This window comes from Microcaecilia unicolor, chromosome 3, assembly GCF_901765095.1.
Source record: "Microcaecilia unicolor chromosome 3, aMicUni1.1, whole genome shotgun sequence".
Lineage (NCBI taxonomy): Eukaryota > Metazoa > Chordata > Amphibia > Gymnophiona > Siphonopidae > Microcaecilia > Microcaecilia unicolor.
The window spans coordinates 77660000-77681215 of record NC_044033.1 but is presented as its reverse complement, the minus strand read 5'-3'; the positions used below and the strand labels follow the sequence as shown (position 1 = coordinate 77681215).

The 21216-nt window shown below is 47.6% G+C and overlaps 1 protein-coding gene across 6 annotated transcripts in view; it reads left to right on the top strand.

The window, feature by feature from the left end:
• RCOR3 (REST corepressor 3) overlaps window positions 1-19993 on the top strand; it is a 224130-nt gene extending 204137 nt beyond the window's left edge. For 3 of the 6 annotated variants that reach the window (XM_030196084.1, XM_030196083.1, XM_030196082.1), the window contains exons 11-12: window positions 18757-18998; window positions 19382-19993. In XM_030196084.1, the coding sequence (XP_030051944.1) occupies window positions 18757-18998; window positions 19382-19726 (587 nt within the window). In that variant the 3' untranslated portion in view covers window positions 19727-19993. The remainder of the gene's footprint in view (window positions 1-18756; window positions 18999-19381) is intronic. The other 3 variants (XM_030196088.1, XM_030196087.1, XM_030196085.1) reach the window with 2 other exon arrangements.
• Window positions 19994-21216: the final 1223 nt, after the last annotated feature.

The following is a 21216-nucleotide window of genomic DNA, read 5'->3' as shown; positions in this document are numbered from 1 at the left end:
GGAGGTTGTTTAAAATACGATCATGGAAGCCCACACCAGATGTATTCCATGTATTAACAAAGGTGGAAAGAAGAGCAAACGACATTCAGCGTGGTTAAAAGGTGAAGTGAAAGAGACTATTAGATCCAAAAGATCATCCTTCAAAGAATGAAAAAAGGATTCTAATGAAGAAAATAAGCAGTGGCAAGCTAGATGCAAAGCACTTATAAAAGCTAAAAGGAGAATATGAAGAAAAACGTGCCGTGGAGACAAATTCATAGTAATGCCTTTATCAGGTACATGAAGAAGCAGAAAGCCTGTGAGGGAATCCATGGGACCGTTAGATCATGAAGGAGCAAAAGGGGCACTCAGGGAGGACAAAGCCATAGCAGAGAGATTGAATGAATTCTTTGCTTTGATCTTTACAGAAGAAGATGTAAGAGATCTACCTGTACCAGAAATAGTTTTCAAGGATGATGATGCGGAGGAACTGAAAGAAATTCGGTGACCTGGAAAATGTACTGAGCCAAATTAACAAGTTAGAGAATTGCTGATCTGTTGTTAGTGATCTGTAGCGGCCGTAAATCGTCCATAGTACCAGAAGATTGGCCAGTGTAATGCCAAAATTACAGACTGGTAAGACTGACTTCAGTGCCAGGGAAAATAGTGGAAACTATTATAAGAATAAATTACAGACATGTAGATAACCATGGTTTAATGGGACAGAGTCATCATGGGGTCGTCTAGGGAAGTCCTTGCCTCACCAGTTTGCTTCATTTCATTGAAAGTTGTAATAAACATGTGGATAAAGGTGAGCCAGTTGATGTAGTTGATCTAGATTTTCAGAAAGCTTTTGACAAAGTTTCTTATGAGAGCCTCCTGAAGAAAATTAAAAATCATTGGATAGGAGACAATGTCCTTCTGTGGATTAGGAATTGGTATTGGACAGAAACAGAAGGTAGGGTTAAATGGCCATTTTTCTCAGTGGCAGGGGTGAATAGTGGAGTGCCACAAGGACCTTTACTGGGACAGGTGCTATTTAGCATATTTATAAAATGATCTGGAAAATGGAAACGACAAGTGAGGTGATAAAATTTGCAGATAACATAAAGCTATTCAAAGTTGTCAGAACACTTGCGGATTGTTGGAAACTTGCAGGAAGCCCTTAGGAAACTGGAAGACTGGTCATCCAAACGGCAGATTAAATTTAATGTGGACAAATGCAAAATTATGCACATTGGAAAGCATAATCCGAATCATAGTTACCTGATGCTAGGGTCCACCTTAGGAGTCGGCACTCAAGAAAGATCTAGGTGTCACTGTATACAATACGCTGCTCTGCCCAGTGTGCGACGGCGGCCAAAAAGCAAACATAAGGCTTATTTATTTATGTATTTATTGCATTTGTATCCCACATTATCCCACCTATTGCAGGCTCAACTGTGGCTTACATAGTTTTGTTATAACATTGGAATTGTAATGTCCCTCTTGGTCCCTTGCCCCATAGGAGGAGAGGACACTTCAGCCCTAGGGGCTGGAATAAGAGAGACAATCAGACTTAGGTGTAGACTTGGGATTTCACTAAGCCAATATAAAAATAATTGTTCTCATCTGGAGCAGGTTGTCACATAGAAAAGCCATACGCAAAGACTGAATAACAAAATCTGCTCAGCAAAACTTTCTCAGTTTTCATTTATATACTGTTACAAGTTTCATTTCTCCTAAATCATGTGATTTCTCCTGATCTAACTTGTGTTCATATATGGGTTTTCCTGTTTCCTTCTGTTATTTTTTTTATATGTATACAAAAATGTCAATTTCCTCTATTCTATCATCCTCTCCTGCTTGTGTTCACATACACACTTAGTGGCCATTGGCTAATCCCTTATCAGTAAAACGTGATCCCAGCATACGCAAACCATGTAGCAAACAAGTAGTATGAAATACTTGGTGTCCTTCTCTTATATTTCCGGTGGAACATCTTGGACTTTGCAGGGTCCTCAGTCTCTCATCACCATCAAGGTTATATCCATGTGTATCTGCCATATGTGGCCGCATAGCCTCAGTTCCTCCTGAGTGTCCTCCTTGACATCTGGCATGTACTTTCCATTTACTGATCAAGTACTCTGCTTACTTGTAGCTGCAGGGAGAAACTAAAATTATGCTGATGACAGCAAATCTGAGGGCTAGCAGGCCCAATTTACAGGCCTAGTAATAGGCCTAGTATACGGAGGAATATACAGAATTATTAGGAAGGGATGCAAAATAAGACCAAGAATATTATTATGCCTCTGGTCACCATGTCTCAAAAAGATATAGTGGAATTAGGAAAAGTTTCAAAGAAGAGTGACCAAAATGATAAAGGGGATGGAACTCCTCCCATATGATGAAATAGGCTCTTCTGCTTAGAAACAAGACGGAATGAAGGGGAATATGATTGAGGTCTATAAAATTCTGAGTGGTGTAGAACGGGTAGAAGTGAATCGATTTTCCCCTCTTGCAAAAATACAAAGACCATGGGACACTCCCATGAAATTACATGGAAATACTTTTAAAACAAATTGGAGGAAATATTTTTCCCTCAACAAATAGTTAAGCTCTGGTACTCTTTGCCAGAGGATGTGGTAACAGCGGTTAGCGTATCTGGGTTTAAAAAAAGGTTTGGCAAGTTCCTGGAGGAAAAGTCCATAGTTTGCTATTGAGACAGACATGGGAAGCGACTGCTTGCCCCAGGATTGGTATCATGGAATGTTGCTACTAATTAGGTTTCTGCCAGGTAACAAGTACCTGGCTTGGCCACTGGAAACAGGATACTGGCTAGATAGACCATTGATCTGACCCATTATGTCTACTATTAGTTCTTATGTAGTGGTATTTCTCTGAGGACAAGCAGGCTGCTTGTTCTCACATGTGGGTCGACGTCCGCATCAGCCCAGGAACCGGCATTTTGCCAGCAAAATAAAACAAAGTTTTGCTAGAGTCTTCTAGCGCGCGAATCGCACGCACCATGCATGTGCGGATGACTTCCCGCCTGTCACATGAGCAAGCTTCCTCGGTTTTTTTCTTGTCCGTGGTGGAGACAGCGTTTCAACTCTTCTCTTCGTTTTTGGCCCAGGAAACAGTCTTTGACGGCTAGTTTGTTTTAGTTTACTTTTATTTTTTCGTCATTCTCTTGAAAAAAAAAAAACTTCTTCCCGTATTTTTCTTGACTTTAGTCCCCTTTTTATAAGTTTTCTTTCTTTTTCGAAGCGGCCAAGTTCTTTCCCTTCTTTGTGCCCTTTTTCCTTTTCAAAGGCACAATCGCGTCGTTTGATTTTGCCGAAAGCCGTTTTTCCTTCCATGTCATCAAAGATACCTAGTGGCTTCAAGCGTTGTACGCGGTGCAACCAGGACTGTCTCAGGTACCAATACCCATGCCAGGTGTATCCAGTGCCTTGGGCCTGACCATAGCCCAGCCGCTTCTAGTCTGTGTCTTTGTATGAAGAAATGGACTCAAGCGTCTCAAGAAGCTCAACGAGAAAAACTTTATGGGGCTCAGTCCGGTTCTTCGACTTCGACACCAGTACCGGGTCGGCAGCGTCGACATTGACAGGAGCATCGGACATCGGGAAGAAAGGTAATGGCTACTGAGAGTCCAACTCTCGCTAAGTGAGGCATCGAGTGGGTCTCCACCTGCCTCGAGGCCTCCTATTATGCAGCCCCCCCCCCCCCCCCCCCGGGACCGGCTTTCATCGGACCCGGTCCCAAGGAGAAGTGAGGATTCCAGGTCTTCCTCATCAGTACGAGGAGTCTTGATGACGGGCGTCGAGCGAAGGCAAAGAAGCACTGTCATTGTTCTCCTTCGACACACGGTACCGGGAGCTCCGGGGCGTCGAGAGAGTTGGCACCTGAAAAGCGTCAGCGCCAAGAGGATCGCTCCCCTCGATACAGGAGGTGCCGATGCGCCGGCCTCCCAGTAGCCCGGTACCTGCTCCTGAGCCTCCACGAATTCTGACACCACCTGTCCCATCGACTCCGCAGCTTTCTCCGATGGCAGCTCTCGACGAGCGCATCTGGGCCTTGTTTCTAGAACTTCTGAGGGGACTGCTACGACAGCTTCGGTGTCAGGGGTGCTTGCGCCTTCTGTACCTGCTGCTGCAGCTGTGTCTGGCCCTTCGCCTGCGTTGAGGTTCCCCAACCACGATGTCGGGTGCCACTCAGGTCGACTCCCCTTCGATGTCGGTGGAGGGAGCTTCACCGCAGTCAGACCACACATTGGCCTCGCGACATCGCCATAGAGGACATCGTTCCTCTGCTTCGAGGCAGGTTCATTGTCAAAGCACCTTAACTCAGGTTCTGTCCGATCTGTTCCAGAGCATTCGTGGGAGTCAGAAGAGGATCCCAAGTACTTCTCTTCTGATGAGTCCTTTGGGATTCCCTCTGATCCTTCCCCTCCGCCAGAAAGGAGACTATCTCCATCGGAGAGTCTGTCCTTTTCCTCTTTTGTCCGGGAAATGGCTACGGCTATTCCCTTCCCTGTGGAAGTTGAGGATGAGCCCAGAACTGAGATGCTCGAGGTCCTGGATTATTCTTCTCCACCTAGAGGCTGTGACAGTTCCTCTGCATAAGGTACTGAAGGAAGTCCTTATGCGAAACTGGTCAGCCCCTCTGTCTGGCCCCGTGGTCCTGAAAAATGCTGAATCCCAGTATCGGATCCACGGTGAACCTGGGTTGATGAGGTCTCAGTTACCCCACACTTCCATGGTGGTGGACTCCGCCCTCAAGAGAGCCAGGAGTACTAGAGACTATGCTTCAGCGCCCCCAGGAATTTAGGAATTCTCTGCAGTGGTGGGCGATTCGATCCAATCTGACCTTGGGACATCCATGCCAAATTCCTCGGCCACAAAAAGTTCTGACGACTGTTGCATCCCTGCTGGGGTGGGGAGCTCACATAGATGGGCTTCACACTCAAGGAGCCTGGTCCTTTCAGGAAAAAGGTCTTCAGATCAATCCTCCTGGAATTGCGAGCAATCTGGAACGCTCTAAAGGGTTTCACAAAGATCAATCACAAAGTCCCTCAGTTCTGTTCTAGACTTCAGGCTCACGACAGACTAGCATCAGGTGCCTTTCTTCTTTCTACATTGGGGGACAGGCCTTCTGTATGCATATCCTCCCATACCTCTAGTGGGGAAGACTACTGAAACTCAAGCAAGACTGCGGAACCATGATCCTGATTGCGCCCTTCTGGCCGCGTCAGATTTGGTTCCCTCGTCTTCTGGAGTTGTCCTCCGAGGAACCTTGGAGATTAGAGTGTTTTCTGACCCTCCGAATGAGGAGGCGCTTCTACATCCCAACCTTCAGTCTCTGGCTCTCAAGGCCTGGATGTTGAGAGCTTAGAGTTTGCCTCCTTGGGTCTTTCAGAGGGTGTCTCCCAAGTCTTGCTTGCTTCCAGGAAAGATTCCACAAAGAGGTGTTACTCTTTCAAATGGAGGAGGTTTGTCGTCTGGTGTGTCAGCAAGGCCCTAGATCCTCTTTCTTGTCCTACACAGACCCTGCTTGAATACCTTCTTCACATATCAGAGTCTGGTCCCAAGACCAACTCAATAAGGGTTCATCTTAGTGCGATTAGTGCTTATCACCATGTAGAGGTTAAGCCTATCTCTGACAGCCTTTAGTTGCTTGCTTCATGAGAGGTTTGCTCTTGTCAAAGCCCCTGGTCAAACCTCCACCAGTGTCATGGGATCTCAACATCGTTCTCACCCAGCTGATGAAAGCTGCTTTGAGTCACTGAATTCCTGCCATCTGAAGTACTTGACCTGGATGGTCGTTTTCTTGGTGGCTTGTTACTTCAGCTCGTAGAGTCAGTGAGCTTCAGGCCTTGGTAGTGCATGCACCTTATATCAAGTTCCATCACAACAGAGTAGTCCTCCACATGCACCCTAAGTTGTTGCCAAAGGTGGTGTCGGAGTTCCATCTGAACCAGTCTATTGTCTTGCCAACATTTTTTCCCCGTCCTCATACCCGCCCTGGCAAAAGCAGTTTGCATACCTTGGAATGCAAGAGAGCATTGGCTTTTTACGTGGAGCAGACAAAGCCCTTCAGACAGTCCGCCCAGTTGTTTGTTTCTTTCAATCCAAACAGGAGGGGGGTCGCCATCGGAAAATGCACAGTCTCCAATTGGCTAGCAAATTGCATTTTCTTCACTTATGCCCAAGCTGAGCTGTCTTTAGAGGGCCATGTCACGGCTCATAATGTTAGAGCCATGGCTGCGTCAATGGCTCACTTAAAGTCAGCCTCCATTGAGGAGATTTGCAAGGCTGCAACGTGATCATCACATTCACATCTCACTACTGCCTTCAGCAGGATACCCGACGCGACAGTTGGTTTGGGCAGTCGGTGCAGCAGAATCTGCTTGGGGTTTAGGATCCAACTCCACCCCCCCTCCCCCCCCCAGACCCATTTTTGTTCTGTTCCATGCTGCACTCTCAGTTGTTTATGGTTTCAGGTCAATCTATGTTATGTCCTCGCCGTTGCAAGGCCCAATTGACCAATGTTCATTGTTTAGAGTGAGCCTGGTTGCTAGGGATACCCCACATGTGAGAACAAGCAACCTGCTTGTCCTCGGAGAAAGCGAAGATACTTACCTGTAGCAGGTATTCTCCGAGGACAGCAGGCTGATTGTTCTCACAAACCCGACCTCCTCCCAGGGCCGTGCCAACACGGTAAGCGCCGCAGGGGGGGCACCTGCCTTCAAGGGTGCCGTGCCGTAGTTGTATTTTTTTTTTTTTTTTTAAACCTTACTCCTCCGCTCCATTCCCGATTCCCCGGAGCTTTAAATTTACCTTGCTCCGCCTCCGACGTCTGCGCAGCATCAGTGAAAGCGCTGCTTGTCTGAACATCTCTCCACCAGCCTTCCCTTTGCTCGTTCGTTCCCTCTGTGTCCCGCCGCCTTCTGACGTCATTTCCTTGAGGGCGGGACACAGAGGGAACGAACGAGTGAAGGGAAGGCTGGGGGAGAGACGTCAGACAAGCAGCGCTTTCTCTGACGCTGCACAGACGTCGGAGGCGGAGCGAGGTAAATTTAAAGCGCTGGGGAATTGGGGCGCGTGCGCACCAACTGATGGTCTGCAGGGGGCGCCAGAGACCCTAGGCACGGCCCTGCCTCCTCCCCTTTGCAGTTGTTCTTGTTGTTGTTGCTTCTATGCTTTTTGATTAAACTGAGGAAGCACGCTCACAGCGACAGGCGGGAAGACATCCGCGCATGCGCGGTGCATGCGATTCGCACACTTGAAGACTCTAGCAAAACTGTTTTATTTGCTGGCAAAATGCCGGTTCCTGGGCAGACGCGGACGTCGACCCACATGTGAGAATAATCAGCCTGCTGTCCTCGGAGAATACCTGCTACAGGTAAGTATCTTCGCTATATTTATGTGTACATTAAAATGGCATGGTCCTAAAACTAGTAAGAGTCCTGAAATAGATTATTACCCAAGGGAAAGAGACTTGAAACAGAAAAGGAAAGAGACTTGAGATGAGCACAAAATAAGTTATACTGAGCTACAAAACAGATCCAGAGGCACAGGTGATAGCAGCCAGAACAACATTTCCAAATTTGTGTTAAGTGAAGCAATTTAAACTTTTCCTCATACATCAATATCAACAATGATTATGCAGATGGTAGATTATTCTGAGTCACTGTACCAAATCTTTTATATTTGCAGATTGCTCAGAATGGCCAGAGCAGTGGTTCTCTAGCCAGGTCTGAGGAAAACCAGCAGCTAGCTAGGTCAAATTCCTAAGCTTGCATAATGGAAAAAAAAACTAAAAAAAAAAAAACTTTGATTGTGATCCCACTAGGGCCAAGGAGAGAATGTGTATAGAATAGGTAAACTGCTTTGGTTGTACCACAGAAAGGCAATATATCAAATGCATGACCATATGCATCATGAGAGCAGGAGTCATAAAGTCAATTCACTTTACACTGGCTTCCAATCAGGCTTCATATTTGATTTTAAGATTGATTCTCACTTTTCGATAATTAGGTTGAAGGAGAGAAGGCTGGGTTTAGGATTGATGCCCTTAGTTCTTTTTCCTGAAAGGGATGTAGGGAGAAACTGTATTTTAAATGAAACTAGTAAACAAAGGCCCGTTTCTGAGCGCAATGAAACGGGCGCTAGCAAGGGTTTCGTGGCTGCATGGCTCATCGCGGTTTTACCTGGTTCATGGCGTGCACCGCTGCTGTTTCTGTTGTAGCTCTGTGTGGGTGGCGGTTTTCGTGCCCCGCCCTCGACGTCATTGCGTTTGACGTGAGGGCGGAGCAGAGCTACAGTGTGGAAATCCGGAGTTAGTGGCCTGAGTAGATCGTTGTAGGTGAGAATCTGCTCCGCCCTCAACGTCATAACGTTTGACGCGAGGGCGGGGCCCAGAGACTGTGATTTTCGTGGCTTCAGAGCTTCGAACATACGAACCTTGGCTTCAGTGACGTTGGCAGACAATAGAACGTTGAGGGTGAGTTTTTATATATATAGATATGGTTGTATCTAATATATGTTTTGTCTTTGGGGAGGGTAACTACTTCTGTAAAATCAATTGGGATAGGAATTTATTTCTATATTGACTTGCTTCTAACTTACAGGAAGAAGCAATCAAATGAATGGGCAGAAAGGAAATAAATCCTTTCATATTGTGATCCTACAATTTCTTTTGATTTGTGCACAGTGACTCCAAGGCCCCTTTCCTAGATGTTGACTCCTAACACAGAACCCGGTATTTTGTACTTAGCACATTTTTTCCCCTGTGTGCATCACTTTGCATTTGTCCACCTTAAGTCAACTGTCATCCATAGATTCCTAGTCTTCCTGTGTCACATGGTCCTCTTGCACCCACCCCTCACAATCCATTCATCATGAAACTACTTTGAGCTAAGTGTGTGTCATCTGCAAACCTGATCACTCATGGCTTCTTTTTGCACAGCTTTGGTCCTGGTGTAGATCCCTGAAACATTTCATTTTAATCTCTCTTCGTTGCAAACACTGACCATTTAGTTCTACTGTTTCCTCTTTTAACAAGTCATCAATCCACAGTAGGACATTGATTCCTATGCTATGATTTTTTTTTATTGGGCATGCAGGGGAATAAGTGCTGGTTAATCAAATATACCAGGTATTTAAGAGCCCTCTGCTTCCTGCTCCAATGTGCAGTGCACTGGAGGGGAGAGGATGATGCTTGATGTGAACAGATCATAGCATAAAGCAGAGAAGAATTACTTTGCAGCCGGTGGTGGGAGGCGAGGATAGTGCTGGGCAGACTTATACTGTCTGTGCCAGAGCCAATGGTGGGAGGCAGGGCTGGTGGTTGGGAGGCGGGGATAGTGCTGGACAGACTTATACGGTCTGTTCCCTGAAGAGGACAGGTACAAATCAAAGTAGGGTATACACAAAAAGTAGCACATATGAGTTTGTCTTGTTGGGCAGACTGGATGGACCATGCAGGTCTTTTTCTGCCGTCATTTACTATGTTACTATGTTTTTACATCACAGCTTGGTGTAGTCCACCTTGGCTTTAGGATCTAGTCAAAATGCTCTTTTGAATGGTTCCCATCTCAATACAGAAAGCATTTCTAGGAAAAGCTCAGTGTCTTCGTAATTTGCAAAAAGTAGCACATATGAGTTTGTCTTGTTGGGCAGACTGGATGGACCATGCAGGTCTTTTTCTGCCGTCATTTACTATGTTACTATGTTTTAACATCACAGCTTGGTGTAGTCCACCTTGGCTTTAGGATCTAGTCAAAATGCTCTTTTGAATGGTTCCCATCTCAATACAGAAAGCATTTCTAGGAAAAGCTCAGTGTCTTCGTAATTTGCTGTTGCCAGAGTTGAGAGGGAATTTGGATTATCTTTCCTTACTCAAACATTTGGCAGTAAATATTCAGCCTGTGGCAGTTGTTTGTTTTGGCTGCCATCAGCATATTTTCTTTAATGTTTTATCTGTTTAGCAGACATCAAAACACAATGCTACACTCTGCAGTGTTCCTTCAGCAGAGCAGGTAATTCACATTTACATAACAAACAAGTGAAGAAAACAGAAACAACACAGCAAGAACAGCTAAAAAAGAATTTTAAACAAGAAACTTAAGGCCTCTTTTACAATGCTGCACTAGCGATTCCCGCATCAAATGAGAGGAAGCCCATAAGAACCGAATGGGCTTCCTGAATCGCTAGCATAGCTTTGTAAAAGAAGCCTTTAAATCCTTTGTCTCCCCCACCCCCCCTCCCCCCCAACGCCAACGCTCTGCAGCTGCATTTAACCACTGCTGGAGAGTAGGTGGTTTACATAATGACAGCTCATTCGCCCACTACGTAAAACCATGAGTTTATAAAGGTAACAATATTGAATAAATTTTTCTGAAAGAGTGGATATTTTGGGAGCTGCCTCTTCCATCCCATAGTTTGAGCAGCAGCTACAATTTGTTGTACAGTGGGGGTATGTCAGGGGAGCAGAGAGTGGGCATTAGTGCAGCTACATTATAGCCCTTATCACCTACAAAATAGGTGTCAGTAAATGCTAATGAATTGTGTGTGAATGGCAGAATTAGCACTTGGGTCATTAACCTAGAAAATGGAAAATCTGCTATTTTGCAGCTGCAGTAAAAATGGCCTTAACGCACCAGAAAGACCCACATGTCGCGCTAAGGCCACTTTTTTGCAGCGTATTAAAAGGGTCCCTAAGACAGCTTAAGAATGCTAACACAGGTATAATCACATTCCAGGACTAAGAAATTTACTACTGTACTTATCATTCTCCGAGGACAAGCAGGCTGCTTGTTCTCACGACTGGGTGACGTCCGCGGCAGCCCCCACCAACCGGAAAGAAGCTTCGCGGGACGGTCGGCACGCAGGGCACGCCCACCGCGCATGCGCGCCGTCTTCCCGCCCGTGCGCGACCGCTCCCAGCCAGTTCCTTTTTTTCCGCGCCTGGAGAGAGTCGTGTTTTGCGCTCTCTCTGTTCAGCCGCCGGATCGTTCGATCGCGTTTACGCTGATCGTGCTTTTCTACCTTTGTTTTTCGGTTTTAGTTACGCCCCGGTTTCCTTTTTAAAAAAAAAAAAAAAAAAAAAGAAACCCTGCGCGTGTGGGACACACGCTCCCTTTTTTCCCTCGCTTCCAGCGGGGACGCCACATTGCGGCTAGTGGCCGCTCGGTCGTTTGTTTTTCGTGGTGTGATTTTAGCCACCATTGACGACTTTGACTTCGCCGACGCGATTTTTCCGTCGATGTCCTCGAAGGTCCCGAGTGGATTTAAAAAGTGTGGTCGCTGCGGCCGGCCGATCTCGCAGACCGACACCCACGCTTGGTGCCTCCAGTGCCTCGGGCCGGAGCACAATCTCAAGTCGTGTTCTTTGTGTCTCGGTCTCCGGAAACGGACTCAGGTTGCGAGGCAAGTTCTGCGGGACCGTCTTTTTGGAACTTGCGCCGGCCCCTCGACGTCGACCTCGAAGGCATCGGTATCGACGCCCGGGCCCTTCGGTACCGGTATCGATGCCCGAGACTTCGGCACCGATGGCAGCGACCCCAGGAGAACAGGTCCCGTCGGCCCGCCGATCCTCCGGTGAGAGTGGGGAGAGGCCGCGTGGGCAGTCGGCCCCGGTCACGCCCTCAGCTCGTGGGCCGCGGGACCGAACCCTGTCTGACCCGGTACCTCGAGACCGAGGGGGATCGACCTCCTCCTCCTCCATGCCCTCCGGCGCCGGTGACGTGCATCGGAAGAAGGACAAGAAGCGTCGTCACCGGTCGCCTTCGGTGCATCCCAATGTCGGAGAGGAGACGACGCCGAAGCGTCATCGTCGTGAGGAGAGGTCTCCGTCGGTTGTGGAGGTACCGACGCGTCGGGGTTCCGGCACCCTCGGTGCCGTCTCCTGGCCCCCAGCAGCTTCCGGCACCGACACCCTTACCGGCCCCACCGCCTTTCCCGGCAGCGGGCCTGGACGAGTGCCTCAGAGCCATCCTTCCGGGATCCTGGAAGGGCTGATGCGCCAGGCTGTGCCGGCGCCGGGGGTGCTTGCGCCCTCGGCGCCGATGACTGTGGCGCCGGCGAGCTCTAGCCCGGCGCCGGGGCTGTCGACAACCGCCGCCGCTTGCGGTGCCGGTCTCGACCGCCACGCAGGTGGAGTCGACGTCGGATGGAGGGAGCTCCGTCCCCGCCGGCGCGGGAGTCCACCGCTCGACGACACCGAGACCTCGGTGCCTCGACGTCGAGCCGGGCCCGGTACAGGACTCAGCTACATGAGCTAATGTCCGATACCGAGGATGAGGACTCGTGGGGGGAAGAGGAGGACCCTAGATATTTCTCCTCAGAGGAGTCTACGGGCCTTCCCTCGGACCCCACGCCTTCACCGGAGAGGAAGCTCTCACCTCCTGAGAGTCTCTCCTTTGCCTCCTTTGTGCGGGATATGTCTATCAGCATTCCCTTCCCCGTGGTCTCTGTGGAAGAGCCGAGGGCCGAGATGCTCGAGGTCCTCGACTATCCATCACCACCTAGAGAGTCCTCCACGGTGCCGCTGCACAATGTCCTGAAGGAGACGCTGCTCCGGAACTGGGTGCGACCATTAACTATCCCCACCATTCCCAAGAAAGAGTCCCAGTACAGGATCCACTCTGACCCAGAGCTCATGCGGCCCCCAATTGCCCCATGACTCAGCGGTCGTGGATTCTGCTCTCAAGAGGGCACGGAGTTCGAGGGATACCGCCTCGGCGCCCCCGGGGCGGGAGTCTCGCACTCTGGACTCGTTTGGGAGTGAAGGCCTACCAATCCTCCATGCTCTGACCCGCATCCAGTCATACCTGCCTCTATATGAGCATCCACATGCGGACCTATGTGCAACAGCTGGCGGACCTGGTCGAGAAGCTCCCGCCGGAGCAGTCCAGGCCTTATCAGGAGGTGGTCAGGCAGCTGAAGGCGTGCAGAAAGTTCCTGTCCAGGGGTATTTTTGACACCTGTGACGTGGCATCTCGTGCTGCGGCCCAAGGTATAGTGATGCGCAGGCTCTCATGGCTGCGTGCCTCTGACCTGGACAACCGCACCCAGCAGAGACTGGCTGACGTCCCTTGCCGGGGGGATAACATTTTCGGTGAGAAGGTCGAGCAGATGGTGGACCAACTGCAGCAGCGGGAAACCGCTCTCAGACAAGCTCTCCCACCGGGCGCCTTCAGCCATCCACCTCTACAGGGTGGGACGTTTTTTCCCGGGCCCGGCAGGCTGCACCCTATTCTTTTGCGAAGCGTAGGTACAACCAGCCGGCCCAGAGGCCTCGTCAGTCACAGGGACAGCCCCAGCGCGCTCGTTCTCGTCAACAGCGTGCGCCTAAGCAGCCCCCTGCGCCTCCACAGCAAAAGCCGGGGACGGGCTTTTGACTGGATCCACGGGTACATAGCCGCCCTACAAGTGTCCGTACCGGACGATCTGCCGGTCGGAGGGAGGTTAAAATTCTTTCACCAAAGGTGGCCTCTCCTACCCTCCGACCCGTGGGTTCTCCAAATAGTGCGGTGCGGATACGCCCTGAATTTGGCCTCCCTGCCTCCAAATTGTCCCCCGGGAGCTCAGTCTTTCAGCTCCCATCACAAGCAGGTACTTGCAGAGGAAACTCTCCGCCCTTCTCAGCACCAATGCGGTCGAGCCCGTACCACCCGGGCAGGAAGGGCAGGGATTCTATTCCAGGTTACTTCTTGTGAAAAGAAAACAGGGGGGGATGCGTCCCATCCTAGACCTGAGAGGCCTGAACAAATTCCTGGTCAAAGAAAAGTTCAGGATGCTTTCCTTGGGCACCCTTCTGCCAATGATTCAGAAAAACGATTGGCTATGTTCCCTGGATTTAAAGGACGCATATACTCACATACCGATACTAGCCAGCTCACAGACAGTATCTCAGATTCCGCCTGGCGCACGGCACTTTCAGTATTGTGTGCTGCCCTTTGGGCTCGCCTCTGCCCCACGAGTGTTTACCAAGTGCCTCGTGGTGGTAGCGGCCTACCTACGCAAGCTGGGAGTGCACGTGTTCCCATATCTCGACGATGGCTGGTCAAGAACACCTCGGAGGCAGGAGCCCTCCGTCCATGCAGTGCACTATTCAACTTCGGAGCTGCTGGGGTTTGTGATAAATTACCCAAAGTCCCATCTCCAGCCAACTCAGTCTCTGGAATTCATAGGAGCGCTGCTGATTCCCAGACGGCTCAGGCCTACCTTCCCGAAGCGAGGGCCACCAACCTCTTGGCCCTGGCTTCGCAGACCAGAGCGTCCCAGCAGATCACAGCTCGGCAGATGTTGAGACTTCTGGGTCATATGGCCTCCACAGTTCATGTGACTCCCATGGCTCGTCTTCACATGAGATCTGCTCAATGGACCCTAGCTTCCCAGTGGTTCCAAGCCACCGGGAATCTAGAAGATGTCATCCGCCTCTCCACCAGTTGCCGCACTTCACTGCTCTGGTGGACCATCCGGACCAATTTGACCCTGGGACGTCCATTCCAAATTCCGCAGCCCGGGAAAGTGCTGACGACGGATGCATCTCGCCTGGGGTGGGGAGCCCATGTCGATGGGCTTCACACCCAGGGTCTGTGGTCCCTCCAGGAAAAGGATCTGCAGATCAACATCCTGGAGCTCCGAGCGATCTGGAACGCACTGAAGGCTTTCAGAGATCGGCTGTCCTGCCAAATTATCCAAATTCGGACAGACAATCAGGTTGCAATGTATTACGTCAACAAGCAGGGGGGCACCGGATCTCGCCCCCTGTGCCAGGAGGCCGTCGGGATGTGGCGTTGGGCGTGTCGGTTCGGCATGCTCCTCCAAGCCACGTACCTGGCAGGCGTAAACAACAGTCTGGCCGACAGACTGAGCAGAGTCATGCAACCGCACGAGTGGTCGCTCCATGCCAGAGTGGTACGCAAGATCTTCCGAGCGTGGGGCACCCCCTCGGTGGACCTTTTCGCCTCTCAGACCAACCACAAGCTGCCTCTGTTCTGTTCCAGACTTCAGGCACACGGCAGGCTAGCGTCGGATGCCTTTCTCCTCCATTGGGGGACCGACCTCCTGTATGCTTATCCTCCATACCTTTGGTGGGGAAGACCTTACTGAAGCTCAAGCAAGACCGCTGGCACCATGATTCTGATAGCGCCCTTTTGGCCCCGTCAGATCTGGTTCCCTCTTCTTCTGGAGTTGTCCTCAGAAGAACCGTGGAGATTGGAGTGTTTTCCGACTCTCATTTCGCAGAACGACGGAGCGTTACTGCACCCCAACCTTCAGTCTCTGGCTCTCACGGCCTGGATGTTGAGGGCGTAGACTTCACTGCGTTGGGTCTGTCTGAGGGTGTCTCCCGGGTCTTACTTGCCTCTAGGAAGGATTCCACTAAAAAGAGTTACTTTTTCAAGTGGAGGAGGTTTGTCGTGTGGTGTGAGAGCAAAGCCCTAGAACCTCGTTCTTGCCCTGCACAGAACCTGCTTGAATACCTTCTGCACTTATCAGAGTCTGGCCTCAAGACCAACTCAGTAAGGAATCACCTTAGTGCGATTAGTGCTTACCATTATCGTGTGGAAGGTAAAGCCATCTCTGGAGAGCCTTTAGTCGTTCGATTCATGAGAGGCTTGCTTTTGTCAAAGCCCCCTATCAAGCCTCCTACTGTGTCATGGGATCTCAACGTCGTCCTCACCCAGCTGATGAAACCTCCTTTGAGCCACTGAATACCTGCCATCTGAAGTACTTGACCTGGAAGGTCATTTCTTGGTGGCAGTTACTTCAGCTCGTAGGGTCAGTGAGCTTCAAGCCCTAGTAGCTCATGCTCCATATACCAAATTTCATCACAACAGAGTAGTGCTCCGCACTCACCCAAAGTTCCTGCCGAAGGTGGTGTCGGAGTTCCATCTTAACCAGGTCAATTGTCTTGCCAACATTCTTCCCCAGGGCCGCATTACCCGCCCTGCTGAACGTCAGTTGCACACATTGGACTGCAAGAGAGCATTGGCCTTCTACTTGGAGCGGACACAGCCCCACAGACAGTCCGCCCAATTGTTTGTTTCTTTCGACCCTAACAGGCTAGGGGTCGCTGTCGGGAAACGCACCATCTCTAATTGGCTAGCAGATTGCATTTCCTTCACTTACGCCAGGCTGGGCTGACTCTTGAGGGTCATGTCACGGCTCATAGTGTTAGAGCCATGGCAGCGTCAGTGGCCCACTTGAAGTCAGCCACTATGAAGAGATTTGCAAGGCTGCGACGTGGTCATCTGTCCACACATTCACATCACATTACTGCCTCCAGCAGGATACCCGACGCGACAGTCGGTTCGGGCAGTCGGTGCTGCAGAATCTGTTTGGGGTGTAAATCCAACTCCACCCTCCAGGACCCGAATTAATTCAGGTCAGGCTGCACTCTCAGTTAGTTGTTCTTCGTAGGTCAATTTCTGTTGTTTCCTCGCCGTTGCGAGGTTCCATTGACCTGGGTTCTTGTTTTGAGTGAGCCTGAGAGCTAGGGATACCCCCAGTCGTGAGAACAAGCAGCCTGCTTGTCCTCGGAGAAAGGGTATGATACATACCTGTAGCAGGTGTTCTCCGAGGACAGCAGGCTGATTGTTCTCACCTACCCTCCCTCCTCCCCTTTGGAGTTGTGTGTTTCATCTTTTGCTAGTCAATGAACTGGCGGGAGCGGTCGCGCACGGGCGGGAAGACGGCCGCGCATGCGCGGTGGGCGTGCCCTGCGTGCCGACCGTCCCGCGAAGCTTCTTTCCGGTTGGTGGGGGCTGCCGCGGACGTCACCCAGTCGTGAGAACAATCAGCCTGCTGTCCTCGGAGAACACCTGCTACAGGTATGTATCATACCCTTATTGAGACATTCTTCCATTCATAGTAAACAAGAATCAGAAGTCACAAACAGAAAATTGCTCAATAAAAGGTTGAGGAAAATTTAGTGATCAATTTTCTGTTTGTGACTTCTGATTCTTGTTTACTATGAATGGAAGAATGTCTCAATATGATAAGTACAGTAGTAAATTTCTCATGAGTCTGGAAGTATGGATACATTACACTTTTAGGATGTCCACCTAACCAATAAATGTGATTTCTCTTTCTTTTTACCTCCATCCTTCTCCCTTATCAACATTCCTTTCCTTCAGATCAGCCCACTGTTTGTTCTCTTTTCTCCTGTATTCTTTGCTCCCCTTTTCCTTCCCATTTTCTAAAAGCAAAAATGTCCAAGTTGCAGTTTTCGATACCCTGATTTTTCTGCTCCACAGTTCGTCTAAATTTCAAGGGGGTGTGTTTTGGGTGAGACATGGGAAGATAGATTTTTTTTTTCTGCAATAGTGGAATAAAATGAAAACGCTAGGGCAAAGACATTTTTGGCTAGACCTGTTTTCCGTCCGACTAAGTGACCTAAAGAAGACCAAATGACTACTTGAAGGATTGAGTCATAAACATCCATACTCCTCCAGTGGTCACTGACCCCTTTCCTACCCTCCAAAGCTGTGAATGAAACAGTACATACCAGCCTCTATTATTATTATTATTTGTTAACAGTTATATCCCACATTTTCTCACCTTTTGCAGGCTCAATGTGGCTTACATATAACCGTTAACAGTGTTAGCCGATTACGGTTTGAACAATACATAGTATGAATGAATACAAAGTGATATTGTGGTATAATGAGGTATATGTATGGTAGGAAACAGTTGGGGGGAACTTAAAGAGGGAAAGGGGAAAGAAGAGTCAGGTAATGTCCGTTGCAGTCTTTGGTTATGTGGTGTCGCAAGTGACCGGTATTTTTATGTTGGGTCAGTGTGGTATGCTCTTCTGAACAGGTCTGTCTTTAGTGCTTTCCGAACATTTAGGTGATCGAGTGTAGTTTTTACTGCTTTTGGCAATGCGTTCTATAGTTGTGCGCTTAGGTAGGAAAGCTCCCAACCTCCCTACTTTCACTTTCTTTTTAATTAACATGTTCCAAAAAAAAAAAAACTTTCATTTAAATTATACTTAGCTTCTCAGCTTAGTTTCATGGTACAGACCATTATATAGGAGGTTCAGACATTTGTGACCGCAAGTCCCTGGAGTAGCCTAGCGGTCAGTGCAGTGGACCGTAAAGAAGAGGAACTAGGCTCATATCCCACTGTAACTGTTGCACTTGTAGTGGAAAGTTTAAGCCCTCAAAAACTCACCAAAAATCTGTTGTACCTACATAGAGGTGACACCTGCAGGCATAGGGGCTATTGTAATGGTGTACAATTAGGTTCAGTAGGTTTTTGGTGGGCTCACCATGAAATATGAGTAACGCTGAGATGTGTATGTGGGACCTTTTTTATATGAAGTCCACTGCAGTGCCCCCTAGGGTGCCCCACTGCTCTGCTGGAATGTCTGTGTGGCCAATCTAAGAATGCTGGCCCCCCATACATCCCAATGGTTTGCTTTTGTGCGTTTTTCCCTTGGATGTTTTTTCTTTTTCTTTTTTTTTTTTTTTTTTTGTAAATGGTCCTAAAATATAGATGCACTGAACACAAAAAATGTCTAGCAAATGGCCATTTTCAAAACGAAGTTGGATGTTTTTCTGTTTTGAAAATAGCCATGTTTGCTCCTGGATTTTGGACGTTTTTTCACAAAACGTCCAAAATCGGATTTAGACACCATATGAAAATGCCCCTCTAAATTTTTTTGCCCTCCTTTTCAGGAGTTTTTTTATGTAAGGGTACGCACGCACGCATGTATGTTGACACACCCAGAGCTTATTGATTAATCCTTCTTAGGTATATTATTTACTTTGCTTTCCAGGTGTCCGCAAATATGGTAAAGATTTTCAAGCTATTGCAGATGTAATTGGCAACAAGACTGTTGGTCAAGTGAAGAACTTCTTTGTAAACTACAAGCGCCGCTTTAACTTAGAGGAGGTATTACAGGAGTGGGAAGCAGAACAAGGAACCCAGGCTTCTAATGGTGATTCTTCTACTTTAGGGGATGACACAAAAAATACTTCTAATTTGCCATCAGGAAAAAGCACTGATGAAGAAGATGAGGTGTGTTTGAGTACTAGACTTCAGGTGACATGAGTTGAAGAATAGTATTTCATTCAGTGTGTTATGAAATGATTTGGTATGAGAGTGACATAACAATAGTAAAAAGGTTGATAAAACACTTATCGCAGTGGTGAATTTTACAACTGGATTAATGTTGTAAAACTTTGCAATGAAATGAATACTGAAATGCATTTTATTCCATCATAAAAATATTGCACCTTATTTTTGTTTGCACTTAGTAAAATCCTAGTGAAAACTATATTTTCAAATTTAATAACAGTGTGTCTTTTCTTTTTGCAGAATAGGAAATTTTGACATTCCAAAATTAATACTTGTATTACTGATGAAGTCTCTTAAAATTATTTTTTTTCTTCTTTATGCAGGCACAAACCATTCAAGCTGCTCCATCTCTGGGTCCTACAACTCCTGTGCAAGCATCTACTCCAGCACCAGCAACATCAGTAGCACCTTTGAACCAGCCCCCTCCACTACTTCGCCCAACCCTACCTGCTGCTCCAGCTCTCCACCGACAGCCTCCACCACTTCAACAGCAAGCTCGATTTATTCAGCCAAGACCTACTCTAAATCAGCCTCCACCACCTCTCATCCGCCCAGCTAGTTCTATTCCTCCTCGCCTAAATCCAAGGCCAGCACTGACCACAGTGAGTGGTCAACAGCCACCGTCACTTATTGGAATACAGACAGAGCCTCAGTCTTCTCTGCACTGACTAAAACTCTACAGAACTACAGTAATTCCAAAACAATAAAACTTGAAGTGTCTACTTAGAAAATGAAAGCAAGAAAAGAAGCTTTATAGTTCTTCAAAGGCAACAAAGCAAAATTAGGACCACAGGTCTTCAGCTGTTACTTAAATGACCAGTTGTTTAAAGTAGATTTTCTGTACACCAGACTAAAATATGAAACAATGTAGTCCTTTTATATTCTTATCAATTAAATGGTTACACTTGTCTACAGAACATTTCAGGGCATTGACAGTTATTGTATTGTTTCCTTAAAATTCATTTTACTAAATTGAGGGCTTATCAACTAATATTTACAACTTTTATGGTAACTTCTGAACAGATTTAAAATTATTTTTCAGATTTTCTTAAAATAGTATTAGAAAGGCATATGCATGTCTTATTTTTTTGAATTTCAATATATGTTCAGTCTAAGGACATGTTGTACGCTTGTTTAAACATAACTTTCCTTTCACTCATCTTGCTGATCTTCCTCTTTTCGTTATTACCAAGACACAACTTTGGCTTCTTTAAAGCTTTCTTGAAGTACTGCTTTGAACCAAATTAGTTTCATTCATAACATTATTGTCCTTTGCAAGAAGAAAATCTTTTATATGTGTGCAGCCCTATTTTAGATAGGATGTAGAAATCAGAATTGAGATGTCCAAGTTGGAACTGTCAAATTCCAGTAGCATTTTAGAAAAGAATCAACTGCTATGGAGCCTTTTCTAAAATACATGCAGGAATGCACATACATGCTTCAGTTACTTGCAGTGGGGTCAACCATTTTACAATTGACATCTGAAACATCAATGGAGGCAATTAGGCAATATAAACATCTTTGGTATTTCAAACCCAAGGATCGTATGTTGCCATTTTGGGAAAACTACATGTCTGAATGCTCCCAATTAAGTACAGAACCCTCAGTCATTTGGAAGAAATTTATGGGGGGGGGGAGTATTAAGGGGGCAACCTCTCCAAATCCCTTCTGTAGAGCACCGCCCAAAACCAGCACAATTACTTAAAAAAAAACTACAAATAGATACCTAAAAGCAGCTTTAAACCTTTATGCTGATCATGGGGAATTGTATGTATTTTTGGTCCTTCCCAACCCATGCATCCTTGCCATATGTAGGCTTTGCAGATTTACATGTGTAAATCGTGACTAGGACTTCTAAAATAATGACTATAGCTTGTAGTCTATTATAGATCTCTTGAGGACCCAATTCAAACATTGGATTCTACTTTGTTGTTTCCCTTGCATAAAAGGGATTTGTATGTCAGAAAACAAACTGCAGTTTTTTTAGTATGGAAATGGTGCAGACCAGAACTCATGATCAGCAGTTCACTTGAAAGGCATTTTAGATTGTCCGCTCATAGTAGGCAATATATATCCTCAGGAAGAGGAAACATACATTAATGGATTGATTCACTACAGTGCAGTAACCTGCATTACGATTTCTATGAGTTACAATTTG